General features: G+C 44.0%; 1 protein-coding gene across 1 annotated transcript in view; it reads left to right on the plus strand.

Annotated features, from left to right (window-relative positions):
- LOC146784046 (acyl-CoA dehydrogenase family member 11-like) overlaps positions 1–21908 on the plus strand; it is a 502630-nt gene that overhangs the window by 256408 nt on the left and 224314 nt on the right. Inside the window, exon 8 of the mRNA XM_085635447.1 lies at positions 4089–4183. Coding sequence (XP_085491573.1) covers positions 4089–4183 — 95 coding nt within the window. The remainder of the gene's footprint in view (positions 1–4088; positions 4184–21908) is intronic.

Below are 21908 nucleotides of genomic sequence, written 5' to 3' on the forward strand. Positions count from 1 at the left end.
CCAAAATAATCCTATTAATTCATAGGTCTCATTCTACACATTCATGGAATTTCCCCTTCTCCGCCCCCCCTTTTTTTTTTCTTCGTTATGCTCCTTCCTTTTTCCTTAAACTTTTTTCCTATATTTTTTTTCCTTCAAATCTCCCCCCCCCTTTTTTTTTTTTTAAAACGTCGTTATTACTACGTTTGAAGAGAGAGCATCTTACATTACAGGAACTGAGCTTATATTACTTTAGATATAGTAGAAACATGGTGTCCTGAATCACCTCTCCCCCCCCCCCCTTTTTTTCCCCCTCACTCATAACTTTATTTGTCCCTAGAGTCCAAATATTCCTTTGCTTTTATTTCTGATGTGAAGTAACTAGTCTTCCCATCATGAATCAATTTGAGCTGTGCCGGATTTATCAAGTAGACCTGGATATTCTTCTCCTGGAAGGGTTTTATAAGCTGTCTTAACCTCCACCTACTCTCTACCGTGGCTAGGCAGAAATCCGGATGCACGAAAAACGATACCTCCCCACTATTTCTCTTAGAATCGGGTCAAGCCTGGTCTGAAAGTGCCTGGCGGAGGAGAAAATTTCCAAAGTAAACCAGGATCGCACGCGGTTTCGCTCTCTCTCTTGCTTGAATCATTGGTTTAAACGGGGTGCGTTGTGCTCTCTGGACTTCTGCTGCCCAGTTCCAATATGATAACTCGGGAAATGAAGATTTAAATAGCCTGATTATATATGTCCTGACATCGGAACCTTCCACCCCTTCCGGGATCCCTAACACCCTAAGGTTATTTCTCCTCTGTCTGTTTTCAAACTCTTCCAATTTCCATTGTATATCTTTAATTTGGGAGCCTTGGGCTTCCACCTGGGTTACAGCGTCTATAGCCTCTGCTTCCGTAGATATTATTCTGGCCTCCAGATCGGTCACCCTTTCCCCAATATTAACACTGGATTTGGAGAGCTTCCTGACAACCCTTTGTATTTTTCGCATCGCAGCCTGCGCCTTCGGCTGTCCTGACGTATTTCTTCCCTGTGTGATAGAATAGCCTGGTGTATTACCTCCAGAGTGGGGGAACCAAATTAGGCTCTGTGGGGGTTATCCCGGACAAGGAGCTGGAAAGCTGAGTTGAGGATGAGTGGTCCCACTTTAGATCCTTTTTTTCCCGTCTTTGTGTACTTAACCGCTGATTATTTTTTTTTTGCTGTTAGAGGATGTGCTTCGTCACTATCTTCAGGATCGGTATCAAGATTACTTGCATCCGATGTTGTGCTAAACCCTTCTTCCGACCAATCAGCCCCCTCTAAAACTGAGAAAAAACAGCCACTTGGGCTCTTTATCTGTTTCTCTTGCTACCAGGTCCACTACCAAATTCGAATCGCTTCCCCAGGTGCTGGCAATGGTTTTATGAGCAGAAATGTTTTCACTTTGTTGTATCTCCAAACAATCATTTACCTCTTTAGAGCCTGTCTCTGACTGCTCTGCTATACCCACTGGTGACTCCAGAGGGGCTAGTGGTGTCTCCTCAATTTCCACGGTTTCACTAATTTCCCCATCCTCGGCAGCAGAGGCATGCTCCCCATTCCCCCCCACACCTTGCATGGAAGGGAGGGTATCCACCACTCTGTTGCCTACCAGTATCCAAAGCGTTCACTGTACCTCTTGAAATGTCCCGGATCTCCTTCTGGCTCTCCTCCTGAGTTTGTCCTGCCCTCTCTCCAACTACAGCTCCTGTCTTCTTCGAGCGTTGCAGGAGCTCAACCACCAAGGGACCCGCCGGACGGAGTTTCCCAGCTGCTCCGCCTCTTTCTCTCTTCACCGCCGGGGGCTCCGCACTGGGAGTCCGAGAGGGTTGCATGCATCCCGCAACCTGTTCCGTAGAGTCATGCGCCACGATGCCCTCTCCCCGCAGCTTTCGGCTCACCAACAGTTTAGAAGCGGCGGATCCTGCAGCCGCTTTCGGACCCATCTTCCCGCGGGTCACAAGCAGTCAGTGTTCAGTCTGGAACGGGTACCTCAGGATAGCTCACCTTCATATCCTTAATCCAAAACTGACCCAGTCGGCCCAGTCTCCGCAGCGGCAACGGCGCAATCTCTTCATGGGGGGACTTCTCCGTCAGTAAGTAATTTCTCCCTTATTCATATGGGATTTCGCTCATTTACACAGCCATGGAACACTATTGCCGTTACCAGCCTCCTAAGGGGCCGCCATCTTGCCTCTCATTCACCAACTTTATTGCATTTTCAATGTAAAATAAACAACAACCAAAAAATGAACTTTTTTTTTGTTTTTTTTTTACATCTATGCTTCCTGCAAAAAGAGGAACTTTATTCCATTTTCAATGTAAAAAATAACAATTACAGACACCTTCCTCTTTTTGGAGGAAGCATAGATATAAAAAAAAGTTCACTGTAGCAGCAAACGTTTTACCAGTAGTATATAATATCCATCCTTACAAGGAGAGTTGACGGTGTAGTTGGTAAAACACATCATTATGATGCATCCGTAAAATACTTGTAATGTGAGCTGTAAATGAAAGGTAACACCTCCCTAAAACTAGACATCGTCACCGTGAAACGTATTATATGTTCGTATTTAATGTTATAATTATTTATTAAACATTTTACATAAAAACAAAGTTTGTAACATACTGAATATGCTTATAGTAGATAAATAGACAAGTATATTATAGTCATAAAGTACAAAATAGTATATCATATACACATTAGACAAGGAACAAGCATAATAAAAAAAATTAAAAAGTGATACAAGTGAAATATACCTGGTACAAATAAGTTAAGAAAAAATCAAAATCACAGTATGTAATATAGAATAAGTCTAAACAATGAATGTAAAAGTGTTGTCATAAGTAAAAGTAGAGCCAATAAAGTTAATAACGATGTTTGTATTTAAAGGTTTTCCAAAGAATTTTATTATGCAACTGTTTATTTGTTAGAATATGAGTCTTTGTTAACACAGTTATTATTAACTTTGAATGTGTTGCACCTTCGTGTGCACCATTTGTTTTTTGATGGTACGCCTCACCTAAGCTTACTTTGTTGCTTGCTAATAGTGTTCATTGTACTAATGGGATATGTGGCAGTCTTGAATGGTGGGTGACATTTTCTTTTTTTATTTTATTAGTATCCCAGTGATCTCAGCATGTCCAGCGGAGAACTCTCTTAATAGAGTGTCCAATAGTCCAACCAGGGCTGTGGTGAAAAGACCTCCGCTGCCCCAGTGGACAGTGGACCGCCTGACAAAGTATAAATAGGGCCCTATTAACTTGTAAAATAAAGATGTCAGTTTTTGTATTCTTCTTCTTCAGTTATGTGTCAGGGTGCATCATTTTACCTTGTTTGATTCCAAGCCTTAGTCCGTTTTTGTTAAAAAAGGTCTTGTCTTCATATATGCACTATAGTGTTGGATTTTAAAGAGACCATCTGGTGAATGTCACATTAGATCTCAAAACCTCAGCTGACATCAACAAACAAAGCAACATTCTTAATGCCTATTGTGCTTTTTAGCAGATGCTGGGCTTAGTAAAGAACACTTTTTTTTCTCTACACTAGATTGTTTTTTTTTTTCTCTACACTTTTTGTGAAAGTGAGTGTAATTCATATTTTTTTTGCCTGCTTCTGTTTTGTTAAGGCAATGTTACCACCACCACTTAAACAGCACGGTCCCCACTACCATCACCACTGCTTTCACAGCCATCATTATCCCCACCAACAATATCAAGACCACCATCATCACTGCTACCACCTTTCTCACCACTACCACCACTGCATCCTAGTTTGGGTGTGTAATACCATTGTATATTTGACAGCATGAGTGTGAGGGTGATGTGAATGTGTGTGTGACATGTGCTTGTTATCAATGATAAAAAGTTGGTCCTATTAGCTTTGAAATGCTTGCTACTGTGGTTGGTTGGAAACTCTCAGTTGTCATTTGAATGATATCTTTTCAGACAGCTGAAGGAGTGAATGCTTGCAATAACAGTGTTACAATTTGACTTGGTAAGGCTTTGCTTTAAAAATAATGAATAAATATCATAGTATTAAATAGAAAAATGTTGCCTCTGTTTTTTTCTTTAGATCTCAGAAGAAGGGCGTGGAGTGGCTTCAATTGCTAACATGCTTACCGTAACTCGCATCCATAATACAATCTCTGCGGTTGCAGCCATGAGAAGGTGACTATCCGATATGGAAAATGTTTTTAAGGATGAAAGACCAGTGGAAGGGGTCATTTTAAAGGTACTATGGTCTTCTGAGAAGTGGGTGGATCTTCAGCTATTTGGCATGATTGAGACCTAGTTTAGCAGTGCTGGGTAGCTGTAATCAGTAAGTGCAGCAAGTGGGTGGGCAGGTATTACAACATGTGATTTATTTCATTGTGTCTTATAAATAAAGGATAGAGGGGTTTCAACCGCTATTTCCTTTGTTTTCCTCACACCAGTGTTTGCTAGTGATATTTAAAAGTGATGGGATGTAAATGTTAAGGCGACAGTACTATGGGGGTGATTTGCAGTGTTTGGCCAGGTCAGGTGTAACACTCAGAGCTAGCTCTAATCTGAGCATGTTCTGGGCACCATCTGTCTTTCTAATGAAGTTCACAGTTAAAGTCAGCATTTCCAATGAAGTAACTTTCCTATTGTTTTGCTGTGCCCAGAACTCAATCCAGTAAGATCCACCATTCGGTTATTTCCGGTGAGTTGTGTCTGCTTGCGAAGATCAGATCATTGGCTCAGAGCAGCGTTTGCATCCACACTGCTTCCGTGTGTTTTAGAAAATGGACTCTGCTTCATGTTGGTGCTGATTAGTTACACTGACAATAGGCTTATAGGTCAAATTACCATCAGAGACCTGTTAGTGAGACTGCCAATTTAAGGAACATTTGTGAAACTGTAAGGAATAGGCCAGTTAGTGACCAGGCCATCAATGGGGAAATGAATGAAAATAACGGCAATGATCCAATTAGTGGGAGTGTTATCAGAGGGCAATTGCTGATATATATGATACTAGCCAAATACATAAGACTGTAATGCAAAGGCTAATTATTGAGCAAGCAAAACGTGTAGCAATTAGAGTGTCAACAGTGTCTCAAATAGTGACACTGTCAATCCGTGAAAGTGGCAGACATGCACCAATTAAGTATATGGCAGACAATTAACTGGTTGATTAGATTGCCAATGAGATTTCCCAGCAGCAGCCAGACTGCCAATCAGAGTACAATTGCTAAGATTTCAGCTGTGTTTGCATGTAAGTGAACACATACCTCTTACTTTTAGCCGCAGTGCCTTCGGTCTCGGTTCCAGAGCTCAATGTTCATTGCGGCATGAACACTAGTGCTTTTATGCCCAGATGTAGTGGCAGCGAATGCGATCCCGGAAAAACATAGATACTACAGTCAGCCAAGAGCCCAAGTGCTGCACGCATGGAATGTTATCCTTGAGATGTAGTAGCGGCACCGACGCCCACATGCTCTCACCAACAAAATTATGTTGTGAGTGTCAGACACAGGAACGGATATGCTTCAATTTCCAAGTTTCTCCTGTTGCAGGGATTCTCAGTGAATTGCGCTGTACCAAAAACTCACCTCAGTACCCACAACCCCTAGCCGACTAGCATCAGTGTCTCATTAGTTCTCCGTATCATCTCGAAGCTACCAATGATTAGACAACCCAGAACAAGCGACTTAGAGTACTCTCAGAAATGGTGGGAATCAGAAACACCTTTTCGTTATTATTCTCATATCAGTCCACAACAAGAGTTATCAGAGACACAGTAAAGTTTAAAATGTTTATTTTTAACTACGTACCCTAAGATGCAGTACTTTGGCTAACATAAGCAGACAAATGATTAAAAATAAAACCATCAGCATTGTTACAATACCATATAAAATGAAGGGAGAAATCATGTTATAAATGATAGTAGATTATAGTCACCCTCCCTTCATAAGAAAGCTAGTATTATTGAACTGATAGAAGGTCTCTAGGTTTGAATGGGGAACCCCATACCGTAAAGATCAGCTTAGGTGAATCACATCACAGGATCAGCTCTGCTCTGTGTCTGGAAAAAATCTTCTCCAAAGTGTCTGTATCATGCATGCAAACTGCAATATTAAAGGCACTCGAGTTTCAGATATTTGCAGCTGTGTGCGTGTTATGGCTAAAGCGTGGGCCGATCAACCTGAATTCAAAAGCATACATTGTTATTTGGCCCTGATGGCTTCTGCACACAGTGTTCAGACCAAGGTCGCGGTGCACGTCTAGGGATGTGAACCACAGACCGTTCTCATGTGAAGAAAAAGCAAGCAAGCAGTTTTTCTTATAATAACAGCTACCTGCCGTGTCGTGTGCAAAAGCAGCAAAAGTGGCAAGATGGCGTTTTAATTCTAAGACGCTTATGCTAACATAGCAATGTGTGTACCTGGAGCTCCGTCTCCACTACACTCCATAAGAAAAAGGAGACAACCACCAAGACTCACAGAGGCAGGTCAGTGGACAAATTACAGATACTGCTGTCTGCCAAGAGCCTGAAAAATTTACTTTGTTTGGAAAAGCCAACAAGCCTAACCAATCCTGGAGCTGCTCTCATGCTGCTTTCAGGAAGCAGCTAACCCTATGCTCCTTTTCAGACTAGGTTGTTTAGAACCGCTCAGATTGGTGTGGTCTGAAGTGTGCATTTAAAGCGCCCATCGCAAGACAGCTGGCCAATCTGACTTGCTCACTCCACACTTTCCACTTTAGTCATGCCTGTTGTCACTCATCAGGAGTCATCCCCACCCTGGCTCACACTGGAGCTAGAACAGCGCACACACAGCACTTTATAATAAAATAGTAATAACTATTTTATTAATTTACATTTGCTGCTGTGCGCCGCTTGCAGCAGCCGTGGCGACGCTCCTCCGCCCTAAAGGAGGAACTGCCACTGCCTCGCACCAATCACGAAGACCTGAAACGAGGTCTCTCCGAAGAAACAAAGTCCTAATTATATAGCACTGTAGTCAGATGCAAAATGCCACTTAGACATCTAGCTTCTCAATTTGAGATTTCCAGCGCTTGCCATTGAGAAATTGTTATATTTCTCTATAGCCACATTAAAAAAACACACTTTAAACTTGATCTTGTCAGTGGTTATGCTGAAACTCTGACATGGGTCCCAAACTTCCCAACTATGGTTCCCTTCTGTTACTATGTTGTTGCTTAGTCTCTTATCTGTACTCATAGCTAAATTATGTTAACTTCATGTTCCTGACAGCAGTGTTGTTGTGTAAACCCATAGCCTTTTCATGTATTTGTGTAGGGATGTCAGATTCGGCCCCTTCAGTGCAAACTTGATATAATGTGCCTCTCCCTGGATTAAGGTGCTTTCAGCTGGGTAAATTGTCATACTTAATTTAGGTTGTTAGGAGCTGTTACAATTGCCTGTGCGAATAACAAACTTTGCATCTACTTTCTGAACATATGAATATTTTCCTGATGCTGTTTGAAGTATGGCTGAAGTGAGGACCTGCGTTCTTCATCATGTAATACTCACGATAATCATCTATTCACACTAGCCTCTCCTTTATGAGGGAATCTCAATTGATTTACAGAACAGTGCTTTCTTTGTTACCTATGTTAAACTTATACGGAGCAGAAGGCATAATAAAATAGCCTATTGAATTACTAAACTAACATAAGAGACGGTAGTCCGCAAAAGTTCGAAATTGTGTTTTTTAAACCAAAGAAGGAAAAGCTTGGCAGATAGGCAACACAACTTAGCCCTGAGACAATAACTGCCCTGTGCGTTGGAGTCCCCAGGTTGAGTTTGAACTCTTTATCCCTCCGTTATTAGCCTTGGTCACTGATTGCCAGTTAATATTTCACATCTTTATATTTAGTATCCCTGAACACAGGGTTCTTCCTTTTTCATCTTCCTAATTCATTCAAATTTTAACACCATTCAACGACCTTTGGTGCAATCCCACACTCAGTAATTTTTTGTGAGACACATATTTTTTTCTTTTCTCTGACGGATAATAGTGTAAAGTGACCCTCATAGAAAGAAAATGTTAGAACAGCGTCCACCTGTTTTTTACATCCTGTTTAGGACTGCCCCATGACCCATACAATGACCTGGAAGACATTGAAAGATTGGGTAGTGATTGTCTGAGAGGTAAGGAACATTCTCCGGAATTGGCTACTCCTTCAATGAAAAGCTGAGGGAAGCTGCTGCCTCCACTTTTGTGCTTTTTGAGACTTTTAGACGGTGTTCTCGGGCGAGATCTAAGAAACAGCCGAATATGATTGATCATGAATTTCCTTTCATTCCATATCGATGTTGAGAGGCATGATTGAGAAGGCCTAAAACACTAGAGGAGTATTCAGCAATAGTGTCTATGTCAAAGCGCTTGACTGTAAGATGTTTGATGTCATAGAGGATAGTCTTACGCTGAACATGAAGACATTCCATGCCGTGACTTATGTTATCTTTTGACTCAAAGCCCAACAGGCAGACAATGTGAAAACATCGAGAGGTTAACCTTCTGAGACTTTTACCCTCCTCTAAGTTTTATAGAAAATTCCATTAGGTTACTGATGGATAAAAAAGAGATTTTGATACATTCACCAAGGAAATCGCCTCTAAAGAGAAAATCCACACCAAGTGCCCCACAAGAAACATCCTGTGAGCAGCCATCACCCAACGCCTCACAGTCATACTCCAGATACAGATCTTTCCTGTCAGATAGGAAACATCTGGTAGCCATGGGTCAATTCTCTTCAGACAAAAGATTAGTGGCTTTTCGCGTTCCACAGGGCTCGTCGATAAGCCATGCATGATTTACTGTCTATATGGTCCCTCTGATATACTTGATAGCCCCCTTTGGAATTTCTACCACATCATATGTGGATAACACACAATTGATCCTATCTCTTGATAAGAAATCCTTTGGGTCTGAACAGACCTTCAAGAACTGCTTTGCCAATATTATCTGCTGGGTGGAATATAACCAACTAAAATGTAATGCGGATAAGATCAAAATTGTCTTGTTTGGAATTACCAACCTGTTCTCCCTATGCAGTGGTGGCCTACTGTCCACCCCCTTGCAAACATCTGGGAGTCAAATTCAATACCGCTCTCTCCTTCTATCTGCAAGCTTATGCAATGGCTTATATGTGTTTCTCTGATTGGATCTCTAAAAAAATTCTTCGACTTCCTTCTGCTAGCTGGAAGCAAAACAGTTGCCTTTGCCCTAATAACTTCCAGACTTGACTATTGGAGTAGCCTTTATGAAGTAAGTTCAAAACAGCTGCTTCACAAACTTCAGATGGTATAGCTTGCGGCAGCCAGACTTGTGCTTAAACTCCCCAAACAGAGGTCAGCATCTGAAGCACTTGGCTACCAATTCACAAGAGAGTCTTGTTCAAATACCTTGTCTTGGTGTTCAGAGCTTTTAATTCCACTTGACCTAAATATCTCTCTGCCCAATTCTGCCACCACATGAATAGAGGATGCTGAGATCCTCTAATGCCAACCTTCTAAAACTTCTGCGTTTCAGACTTAAATTCCGAGTGGGAAGTCCTTCATGGTTTTAGGTACCAAAGCCTGAAACCAACTTCCAGGTCTACTTCAATTTATAGACAATGAAGCCAGCTTTAAAAAAGAGTCTAAAGATTTAGCTTTTTTTTTTACACCTGACGCTCTATTATTCTTTAATCTAGTGGGGGCCCCTGGCTCTCTCCCTTGTTGTTCCAAGTACAATTTTTGAGACGGCTTCCACAATAGCGGCAGGATGCTGTCATATGAGTGTCGGCTCTCTTCACAAATGCTGTATTCATTCATTCATTTATTCATTCATTCATATATGCATACTGCTATGCCAAGATTTCTCTAGAAGCTCAAGTGAGATGGGTTGAGAGTCATCCCAAAATCCACAGTGATCATTCCAACGGTGGCGGATGCCCTAGGAAGTGTAACTATAAATTTTCTATTTCATACCCTTGAGTGGTGAAACCTTTCATGCTGTGAGGCTCCAAGTGTACCTCTTTCAAGCCTAGAAACAAACTAGACCTTAATGTTCTAGGTTGCAACTGTCCCTTCGTTTGCATAGCCTCATAATGGTGGCAGTCCTTTCTAAGTCCAGGTGACCAAGATCCGGAACATGATTTCTACAAGATAAAGAATATTTAACACTTGCATACAATGTCAAAGAGGCTTGAAAATCTGGATTTTTCCATTGAAATTTCCACATGATACAGGACACTGCTAAAGAAGATGGTGGGCACTGGCACTCATCATTGCCTAAATATCTACATGTATCTGCAACACTTCATGCTTAAGTGCAGTTACCAGTTCACTGAGTCTTGATAGCAGCATAAACTCCAAATTCAGGCACCACACCCACCAAACTAGACTCCCACACCATTTCAATCATGCCCTCAATGCCTCACAGAATAATTTGTGAGTCTATGGATTTTATGGCACTGTCGGTGCTGTGAAGCCCTTTTTTAAATTGTGTAATACAGTACAGTACAGTCAGACTTGCTGAAAGAGCAGTAACAGAAAACAACACCCATCAACTATGAACCAGTGTCTGGATGGTGTCTCACCTTAACTGAGTTGAACGCTTGGATTCAGTCAGTGATTACAATTTAGACCAGCAGGAAAGGTGGTTGCACTGGTGGTGATTCTGTTGGTGGTAGAACTTCTGGTGTTAGTACTGGTTGTGGTTGTACAAAGAAGCTAGAGGAGCAGAAGAGCAGCTGCCTTTCTTCTCCCTTACTCATGATTTCCCAAGCAGGAGCCGTTAGTGCCAGCAGGATCAGAATCCAAGTAATATTTAGAAGAAGGTTAATGTAGTGGTATTTCCCGTATATGCTCAGGTACCTAAATGGTCTACTCTGTCCCACATTATGAAGCTGTTTCATGCTAGACAATATTCCTGATTGTTATTAGAGCATCTAGTTGCAAAAGTGTATTTCTAGTGGCTACTCAATTGCTTCAGATTCCTTAATTGTACTTCCTCAGTTGCAAACTGGGATTCAGAAACGTGTTGCATGAGCACACCATAACCAACATCAGGTACTGTCCTGTGAATCCATTGTCAAAAGTGACATCTCACATGTATAAAGGGTGCCCATCCATTGATGACAAAAGTTCTTTTTTTGCACCTTCATTGATGTATCGTTTCCTCTCTTTTGGGGGTCATGGGCACTCCTAAATCTTTGGGCTTCAAACTCTGTTATGCTTGTCTTCACCTAATGTTGTAGTGAAACTGCACACTTCATTTAGTGCCTTGGGAGCGGGTATGCAGCATACTTGTGTTCACTGTACACTCTCATGCACTCAAAATCTATTTGGGAAAGAGACTCTAAATTTACTATGGCTTAAATGAAGGGTAGGACATGTTCGTCTTCCAGAGGCTGGATATGCCCCTGCTCCCACACAAGAAGTGCGCCTTAGAAGAAACATCTGCCTTAGAGATGGTTCCATTACTGGAGACACTCCTTTGCACAATATGAGGATTGGCCCATAACAAGCATAATGAGAAACATGCCACATAAGGTCATCAACAGACTCACAAGTAAGTTGTTCATCTGGCTAAATATTTAATATCCGTCATTCTATTTTTAAATGTTATTAATATGTTTTATGTGTTTGATTCGAGTGTTGCTTGCTATTAGTGTAAGAATCGCTATAGCTATTAGTTGCATGCAGTGTTTTTATTAACTATGCAAATCAAACTTTTACTTACTTACTTACTTACTGGAGACACTCTGACTTTTCCTTCCACACTGTCAGTTCATCCCTTTAGGTTTAGGCCTTCAAACAGTGTCTGTTAGAGATTTTCTCAAAGGCCTTCTCTGATGCACTTCTTGAAGCCATTATGGTGCCTACCCCAAAAGTCGAATCTGTGGTGATAGCTCCGACCCCAGCACTGACCTCGACTCTGGTAGCAAATATGTTAGTATGACCCTCTGTTCCGAAGCCAGACTGGAGGCCACTTAATAGGGCAATGGCTACCTAGCTTCTGAGAGCTTTGACATCAGTCTAGCCATGGGTACTGCTGGGCCCAGCACCTTCAACCTTGAAGTCTATTCTATAAACTCTTGAGAGAAGCTATTTTCCCTGAGACTCCGCCTGTGACTACCAGAGTCCATGTCTACAATGCAAACATTGTTTGCTTCTGACTGATCCTATCGAACTGACGATTATGACGATTATGGTAACAGCCTGTTACCACCTTTGGATTCTTTCACTTCTTGGCTAGTGGACCTTGAAAAACAATACCGGCTTGGATATCTCTTTGGAAGTAGAGTTCCCATGTCCTCTTGGGTCTGATTCAGCTGCCTAGGTGCAATTATCTAGAGTTACAGAGACAATAGCTAATATGCGGTCTGTCTAGGTGCACACAGGTGAATCTAAATTAACATTGTGTTCGAGGCATATGAGCTGCAGATTACACACTTTTGCATAGATGCCATCTGGTGTTGGGCCCGGATGTCTGCAGTTTGTTTTTGCTCTTGGAAAGTCTTTGGAAGTCACAAGGTCGGTGACTCCTCCTTTGGATGGTATTGCGCATGGGCTTCGGCTCCATCCTCAGATTGTTTTTTTCCGCCATCGGGCTCGAATGTAATCTTCGCGCTCCGGTTCCGAACAGCTTCCAGTTCGACGATCCACGCGCAATCCTCACCCCAATCGCTGTATTGTTTCGATCACGATCTCTTCAATCAACGCGCCTTCTCATCGACACAAACCTTCGGTTCGAGTCGTCGACGGCGGCCTTCGGGCCTACCCAGGCTCCGGTCCCGGCTCATGGAAAGAACTCCATTTAAAAAGTGCCCTCGATGTGGGTCCAAATTTCCCCACATGAGGTATGCAACCTTTGCCTCTCCCCTGAACACGAGGCTCGAGACTGTCCGGCCTGTAAGTCTTTCCGATCCAAAAGCCTATTCGGGACCGAAGAGCCAGAAGGAACATGGCACACTCCTCGACGTCCATTCCAGTCGACATCTTCGGAGACGACATCGACGATCCGGAACATCATCGCACCGAAGAGGACCTCGTCAGCGCTTCCGAGGCCGACGAGTCAGATGTGGAGGACATCACTCCGGCGCAGAGGGTCGTGAGTACCAATCTACCCCCTCCCACACCCGCGCCAAAACCCAAAAAGGCTTCGGTCACGCCTTCGCCTCCGGGCCTAGGCAAGACCAGAGCCACTGCTTCACACACCCCACCTTCGGGCCCGGTGAAGAAGCCAAGTAAGCCTTCCGGCGGCTCGGGCTCGAGCCAGCCTACCAGCGGTGCCGAGAAACACACTTCGCGACCGAAAAAGAAACCTGCCACCACCTCAACACCGAGTTCCGCACCGAAGCCCTCGGGGTCGAAACCCAGCTCTTCGGCACCGACGCCATCTTCGGTGCCGACCAAACCACACAAGGCCACCGTCACCGACACTTCCAAGCCGAAGCCCATCTCGGCACCGACCAAGAGACCGGAGGGTCCCAAGCCGGGTTCTAAACATCAAACCGGCACGGAAAAACCTAAAAAATCATCGGCCCCGACGCCTTCGGCGCCGACGTACCAAATTACCTCACCAGAGCTATTTACACCGGATCCCTTGCAAAAAACTCTCACCAAGGATCCAAAAACTGGACATTTGACACTCACTACTAAGAAGAGACATTTGGAGAAGCCTGCCCCGCCTCCACCTCCAAAGAGGAAGAACTCTGCCACCTCTCCGCTCAGAATACCTTCCCCTCCCCCTCCTTCCCCACCTCCACCCCCTCCGCCCTCTCCTCCCCCACCTCATCGTTCTCCTACTCCGTCTCCAGACGATGATGATCAGGGGGACCCATATGATGATACAGGGGATGTGCCACAAGACCCCACCCCTGCAGGATCCCCAGATCCATGGGACGATTACAATATACCAGATATCCCCAACGTCCCACAAGACGATATTTACCCTTCTAGACCATCTCCACCAGAAGATTCATTAGGGTTTAACCATCTTCTGCAAAGGTCAGCACGTTATCACGTAATGACCCTGTGGAGGAAGATTTCCTCCTAGACACATTCGATACTTCACATAGGTCCACCTCCATACTGCCCATGCTCTAAGGGGTGGTAAAGCATGCAACAGAAGTTTTAAAAGACCCAGTTAGAGCCAGGGTCCTTAACCCACGTATTGAAAAGAAATACAAACCTGCTCCCTCAGATCCCTCTTACATCAGAGGACCAGCGCCACTAGATTCCTTAGTGGTATCTACGGCACGTAAAAGGGCAAACTCACAAGCGTCAGGTGATGCACCACCACCTGACAAGGAGTCAAAACTGCTAGATGCATCAAGCAAACGCACAGCATCCCAGGCCGCCAACATATCGCGTATAGCAAACACTCAGGCACTGCTGGCCAGATATGACAGGGCTCATTATGACGAATTAGAAAGCATAATGCACCATCTCCCTGAAAAATATAAAAGTAGAGCCAACGAGTTAATTCAAGAGGGTAAAACAATCACAAACACCTCTATACGTTGTGCCCTAGATGCACCAGACACAGCCTCCAGGGCCATTAACACTAGCGTCCTTCTCCGTCGTCATGCTTGGTTAAGGGTATCTGGGTATAAACCAGAAGTACAAGCCTCCATCCTTAACCATCCCTTTGACCAGGAACATCTATTCAGGCCAAAGGTGGATGAGGCTTTAGAAAAGATGAAAAAGGACACGGATACCGCAAAATCCATGGGGGCCTTACAGTCTCACCCGCCCAGACGCTCCTTTCGCCGCTCCTCCTTTCGGAGTGCATCCAGTGGCTACTCCTCAGACACAGCGTCCACATCGTACAAATCCCCTACTCGGACCACCTTTACAAAAGGTTACCAAAGAGGCGGCTACAGGGGTAACAACAACAAGGGCAGAGGCAAAACAAACAACGCCCGTTCTGCCACACCTACTACCCAATGACTTCCCCCCCCCCCCCGCTCCCCCCAGACCATTTCACTCCGGTCGGGGGCAGACTCCAAAATTTCCTTCATGTCTGGGAGACCATCACCTCAGACAAATGGGTGACCCAAATAATTCGGTCAGGCTACTGCCTGGAACTAACACCAACCCCCCCAAACATTCCACCCAGGCAACGCTCAATGTCACAAGAACATTCAACATTACAAAAGCAGGAGGTAATCTCCCGCCTACAAAAACAGGCAATAGAACAAGTTCCTGTCAATCAACAAAATTTGGTGGTCTACTGCCTATATTTTCTAATACCAAAAAGGGACGAGACTCTACGACCTATTCCAGATCTTCGGCCCCTAAACACATACATACACTCAGACCATTTTCACATGGTAACGCTTCAGCAGGTACTTCCGCTCCTCTCCCAGAACGACTTTCTCACCACACTGGACTTGAAAGACGCATACTTCCACATTCCACTACACCATGCTCACAGAAAGTACCTCAGATTCGTAGTGGACGGACAACACTACCAATTCAAAGTGCTCCCATTCGGAGTCACAACAGCACCACGGGTATTCACCAAGTGCCTAGCGGTGGTGGCGGCACACCTGAGAAGACAGCACATTCACGTCTTCCCATACTTGGACGATTGGCTGATAAAAGCCACTTCATGCAATCAATGTGTACACCACACCACCACCACAATCCAACTACTTCACCAACTAGGATTCACGGTGAACCACCAAAACTCCCAGCTAACACAATCCCTACAAAAAACAATACCTCTGTGCCACCATAGACACCTCAAAAGCAATAGCCTACTCCAATTAGACCAGGATTGCAAGCATTCAGGCTTTGCGACAAAAATTCATACCTCAACACTCCGTTCCAGCACGAGTGTTCATGCAACTAATAGGGATGATGGCCTCTTGCATTTTTATAGTGCCCCACGCAAGACTTCAGATGCGTCCACTCCAAGAGTGCTTAGCGCGCCAATGGAACCAGGCCCAGGGTCAACTGACAGATCTGGTGTTGGTAGACGGTCGCACCCATCGCTCTCTGCAGTGGTGGAACACCACAAACCTTTCCAAAGGTCGACGGTTCCTGGACCCGGTTCCCCAGATAATACTAACAACGGACGCATCGCTCTCCGGCTGGGGAGCTCACCTATTACACCTCATAGTGCAGGGCACATGGACGTCTCAACAAAAGTTACTCCATATCAACCATCTGGAGTTACTAGCAATCTTTCTAGCCCTGAAATCTTTTCAAACACAGATTTCAGGCAAGGCAGTCCTCATTCGCACAGACAACATGACGGCCATGTATTGTATACAAAGACAAGGCAGCACTCACTCTCCACAGCTCTCTCAATTAGCACAGAGCATATGGAGATGGGCAATTCCCCACAAAATCTTTCTCCTAGCTCAACATGTCCCAGGAGTCCAAAACACCGTGGCAGATCTGCTCAGCAGACAGACACAACAAATCCACGAGTGGGAACTTCACCCACAGGTTCTTCATCCGTTCTTTCAAATGTGGGGGCATCCGCAGATAGACCTTTTCGCCACCCACGAAAACACAAAATGCCCAAGCTTCGCCGCCAGATACCCAAAACCATTGTCCAAAGGAAATGCGATATGGATGAACTGGTCAGGCAAATTTGCGTACGCTTTTCCGCCTCTCCCACTCATTCTATTAGTGGTGCGAAAACTACAACAGCACTCCCTCACACTAATCCTAGCAGCTCCAACGTGGGCCAGACAACCGTGGTACACCACGCTGCTGGAACTCTCGGTAGTACCACACTAAAAGCTACACCTCTCACCATGCCTCCTAACCCAGAACCATGGAGAGATCAGACACCCGGACCCAGCTCAGCTCAACCTTGCGATCTGGCTCCTGAAGTCCTAGAATTTGGGTACCTAAATCTTCCCCCTGACTGTATGAACGTCATCAGAGAAGCTAGACCCCCTACCACTAGAGCCTGCTACGCTACCAAGTGGAAAAGATTTGTTGTTTATTGCCATAACAACACCATCAATCCTCTGGACGTTTCTATACAACACATCCTAGGCTACTTACTCCACCTACATTTGACTACACCTCGCAGCAAATGCAGCTTACTTACAAAATAGGCAACATCTATCACTCTTCAGAGTACCTGCCATTAAAGCCTTCATGGAAGGCCTGAAAAGAATAATTCCCCCCAGAGTACCACCCTCACCTGTGTGGAACTTAAATATCGTTCTCACAAGGCTGATGGGGCCTCCCTTCGAACCTTTGCATAAATGCGAACTGCAATTCTTAACATGGAAAACAGCTTTCCTTATAGCCACCACTTCCCTTAGAAGGGTCAGTGAGATACAAGCACTTACCATACAAGAACCTTTTCTTTAAATGCACCATAACAAGGTTGTTCTCCGTACCAACCCAAAATTCCTACCTAAAGTCATTTCCCCTTTTCACCTAAACCAATCTGTAGAACTACCAGTATTTTTCTCGCAACCTCAGACCGTTGCAGAAAGGGCTCTGCACACGCTAGATGTCAAACGAGCCTTACTGTACTACATCGAGAGAACACAACCTTTCCGAAAGACCAAACAACTGTTTGGCTCTTTCTCTCCACCACACAAAGGCAACCCCATCTCAAAATCAGGGATAGCTAGGTGGATTGTAAAATGCATCCAGATTTGCTACCACAAAGCAAAACAAACGCTTTCCGTTCCCCCTAAAGCCCATTCTACACGAAAGATAGGGGCTTCCATGGCATTTCTAGGGAACATCCCATTAGACGGTATCTGCAAAGCAGCTACATGGTCAACACCGCACACTTTCACCAAACATTATTGTGTAGATGTGCAAACTAAGCAACAAGCTAGTGTGGGCCAGGCTGTACTTAAAACACTATTTCAAACTACTGCAACAGATACCGGTGGTCGCCGCTTAGGTTGGGAACTGCTATATAGTCTATGCAAAAGATTGTAATCTGCAGCTCATATGCCTCGAACAGAATATGCTACTTACCAGTATGCATCTGTTCTTGGCATGTAGAGCTGCAGATCTACACATGCCCACCCGTCTCCCCGGCTACCTGTATCTGTTCCAGTTTATCTTATTTAGATACAACACACATGGGTTTCTTCACTGTTATTACTACGCTCCATCTTTCCCTGCTGCCGAAAAACAATCTGAGGATGGAGCCGAAGCCCATGCGCAATACCATCCAAAGGAGGAATCACCGACCTCGTGACTTCCAAAGACTTTCCAAGAGGAAAAACAAACTGCAGACATCCGGGCCCAACACCAGATGGCGATCTATGCAAAAGTGTGTAGATCTGCAGCTCTACATGCCAAGAACAGATGCATACTGGTAAGTAGCATATTCCTTACTGGGATACTCTCAGGCAGGGCAAACAGGTATCACATTTTGCAGTTCATTGAAGCTCTGGTAGACCATGTCAGTCACAAACAACATTGGGTACCTAAGGGTGTACTCAGATGGAACGTCCTTACCTCTGTTCACATCTGTCTTCAGAAAGAATAAATGTGAAGGAGTCCACCTCAAACTTTAAGGAGGGCATAATTCTGAGTGTCCCCTTGGACAGGAAGCAAAGCTGCTGCATTATTTAGACATAAGATCTTCTTTTCAGGCACCTATGCCCTTTAAACCTTGAATGCTGTCGGGTAGCTAACATGCTAAAAGCACAATCTTTGGGACAGTGCTTCTGTTGCAATCCTCAACCTTCCTGAACACTTGAAATCCTTTATAGATTTTTGTCAGGATGGCAAGGATTAATCAAAATAGTCAACACAGTTTAGATTGGACACATGGGTTCATGGGTATGTGGTTTTACTGTAGTAAAGGACATCAGGAAAAAAATAAAGGTAGGCGGTAGAGGATAACAACCTTTTCGAAGACACCTACACTTTTGCAGTCTTATTTTCTGACTTTCTTTATCAACCAGAAGAACTTTTCTCCTATACTGATTTGGCGAATCCCGTTCATCGGAACAGTATTAGATAGTGGCATTAGGTAGGCTTTGTCTCCTCTGAACAGACTAATAAACATCCAAACAGGATGAACAAATGTCACTCTGCTCCATCTTAGCTTGTAACAGCTGTGTTACAATTGCTGGGTCTAATGGTCTCTACTGTCTATTTGGTTCTGCAAGCTCATCTACAGATAAAACCTCTGCAGTGGGTCCTTCAATTCCAATGGAACTAGTTCTGTGGTGATTTGGACAATGAGATATTTTTGATACTGGTCTCTAAAGGAGTCTTAAGAGGTGGATGGTATATTTCACCTCTCAAGAGAAGTGCCTGTCAACTGTGGCCACAATTGACACTTGCCTCTCTAAAGGCATCTTAACAGGCTCTTTTTCAGTGCCCTGGTGAGTCAGGGAAAAAATGAACCTGCACATCACACTTCTGAACTAAGAATGGTAAGGCTAGCTCTCTACGTCTTTGTGCCTCACCGTCAGTGTTAACAGGTGCAAGTCACGATGAACAATACGTGCTCAATGCATTGGGCCCTAGAAAGAGAATTGGTGCGTCAGCAGCTTGTCTAGCAGGGACAGTTTGTTGGCAAATTACCTCGGCTGACTTCTCTTGGCAAACCACAAGTGGGAGATTTACCAGGTGCTACTTTTACTCTTTCAGATGTGGGACCTCATTAAAATAGATGATCTTAAGGATTCACTTAAGTTTCTTTTGTGATATAGTGGGCATCCTCCCTTTTGTGTGCCTTGCTTCTTTCACATTTAATAGGTCCTCTTTCAGATCCCGTTTCATCAGGCATGTGTGATCTTTTTTTTTTTTTTATAATTCTTTTTATTTGCAACTCGTTGGTCATTACACATACACAATCACATTTCGTACATTGCGGCAATCACAGATTCGTATACACACATTTTACTTAAGATGACCTAGCATACATTTTGCTGACAGTACAAGGGTCCTTACTGCGTTAGTGGTTCATCAAGGGAGGGGATCACGGGGGGCTCACACAAGTGTCCACGATATTCATTCCATTTTGACCAAACTGCCACCCATTTCTGGGGACACCCCCGGGCCACATAGACTGTCTTCTCCTGCAGCATACACCGGTCCATATCTTTTTTCCACTCACTAAACGTTGGAGGTGTGCACGCTCCCCACAAGCGTGCTATATTACGCTTTGCGATCACCTGTCCGAGCGTTGCCCATAATTTGCCCTTTGCTGATAGGTCCGTGGGCTCCCAGATTTTCAAGAGGCACCTTTTAACTTCGGGTCGCAAGTCAACCTCCCATACTGTACGCATACATTCATGCACCCGCTTCCAGTATGCCTGTATTATAGGGCACCCCCAAATTATGTGAAGATACGTCCTCACCTCCCCACACTGTCTCCTGCATAGACCGTCTGTACTCCTCCCCATCAACACTAGTCGTGTACCCGAAACATAGACTCGGTGAGGCATGTGTGATCTTGATCATGCATGACTGGGCCTGGTGATTCTGAGCTTGTTACATCTGTCTGCCTGATGGCTTTCTGATTCGGGAGGAACTTCTCGCTCAGAACAGTGGCAGAATGATACAACACAATATGGAGACTATAAGTTTGTACTTTTTGAACTTAAGCAACTAACGTTTATTATTGTTTTCTCTTTTCAGAAACGTGCCCTTGCATAACCTCTTTAATCCAGTAGGTGATAAATCTTTTTCAGCATTGTGTCATGAGAACTATTTAGTCCTGCTGCAGGTGAAGTTAGCTCAAATTCTGCTTTTGCTGTTTCTCTAGCAAAAAAATGACTAAACCTACATACTATAATGGGCTAATTAGCAGCCATATCCGGGTGCTTGCTTCCACTAAATCATGATTCGCAGTTTAAGCTACTTGTAGGTATGCACTGTTAATTGTCCATTTCACGTACCTGAGTGGGACCTAAATATAGTGCGGATGTTTTAAATAGAACAACCATTTGAACCTTTGTATTCCTATATTCTCAAGTATCTTTTGTGGAACACAGTTTCCTACTTATCTTCCACGGTTATCAGACTCTCTCCTATTTACCACGTTTTATGTGGGAAAAGTGGTAATTAAGATTAACCTTTCTTTCTGCTGAATGTGGCCAGTTTCATGTTCCTTGGGTCATTTTATTTTCCGTAGAAGAGCGGTTCTAAAGATTGGAAACTAGAACACGCATTCAAAGCAGTACACAACTTAGGCCCCACCTACCTTAACAGTCACATATACTTCCACCTGCAGCCCAGACACATTCGCCCCACGGGACTGCTACTCATACACATCCCACACAAGCAGAGAACTAGATCAGGAGGACAGGCGCTCACTTGCATTTCTCCTAAAGTGTGGAAATGCCTTCTACTCCACATCGGAGCCTCTTCCTCTCTTCTTGAATTCCGCAAGAAGATGAAGAACTGGCTTTTCAATTAGCCAACCTACCATAGGCAAAGCTCAGCATACACACCTGTTCAGCACCAGCAAATACATGTGACATAACATTAGGGGACAGACAATTTCCTGACGATTGTCTTTGATGGTCATTTTGTTATGAGTGAAAAACCAAGTCCAGGATTACTTTTGCGCTTGTTTCTTAAGAGTACGACTAATTTTATACTTGTGAGGCATTCCTATTCAAACCATTGCTTGGTGTAGACTTGATCGTATGGTAATCCCTTCATTAACACAATTGCTTTGTTTCAAAATAAAGCGAGCAATCTAAATTCAGTTGGGCGGTGTTGCCATTTTTTAAAAAAAAGTGTTGTCACCCATCCTCTTACATGATACCATGGAAGTGGTTCACTTAAGAAACCTGCTGCAGTGGGTGTCTGTTAAAAGAACAATTTCTGCAATGTCAGATTCGCACTGACATTCATAAATGTAGAATAGCCCTGTCTGGGTTGGAAGTACACGCCCCAGTGTTGAACAATTCAGTGACACCTCTTTGACAGGCCAGCTTTAAC

This window comes from Triturus cristatus, chromosome 11 (genome assembly GCF_964204655.1).
Source record: "Triturus cristatus chromosome 11, aTriCri1.1, whole genome shotgun sequence".
NCBI lineage: Eukaryota > Metazoa > Chordata > Amphibia > Caudata > Salamandridae > Triturus > Triturus cristatus.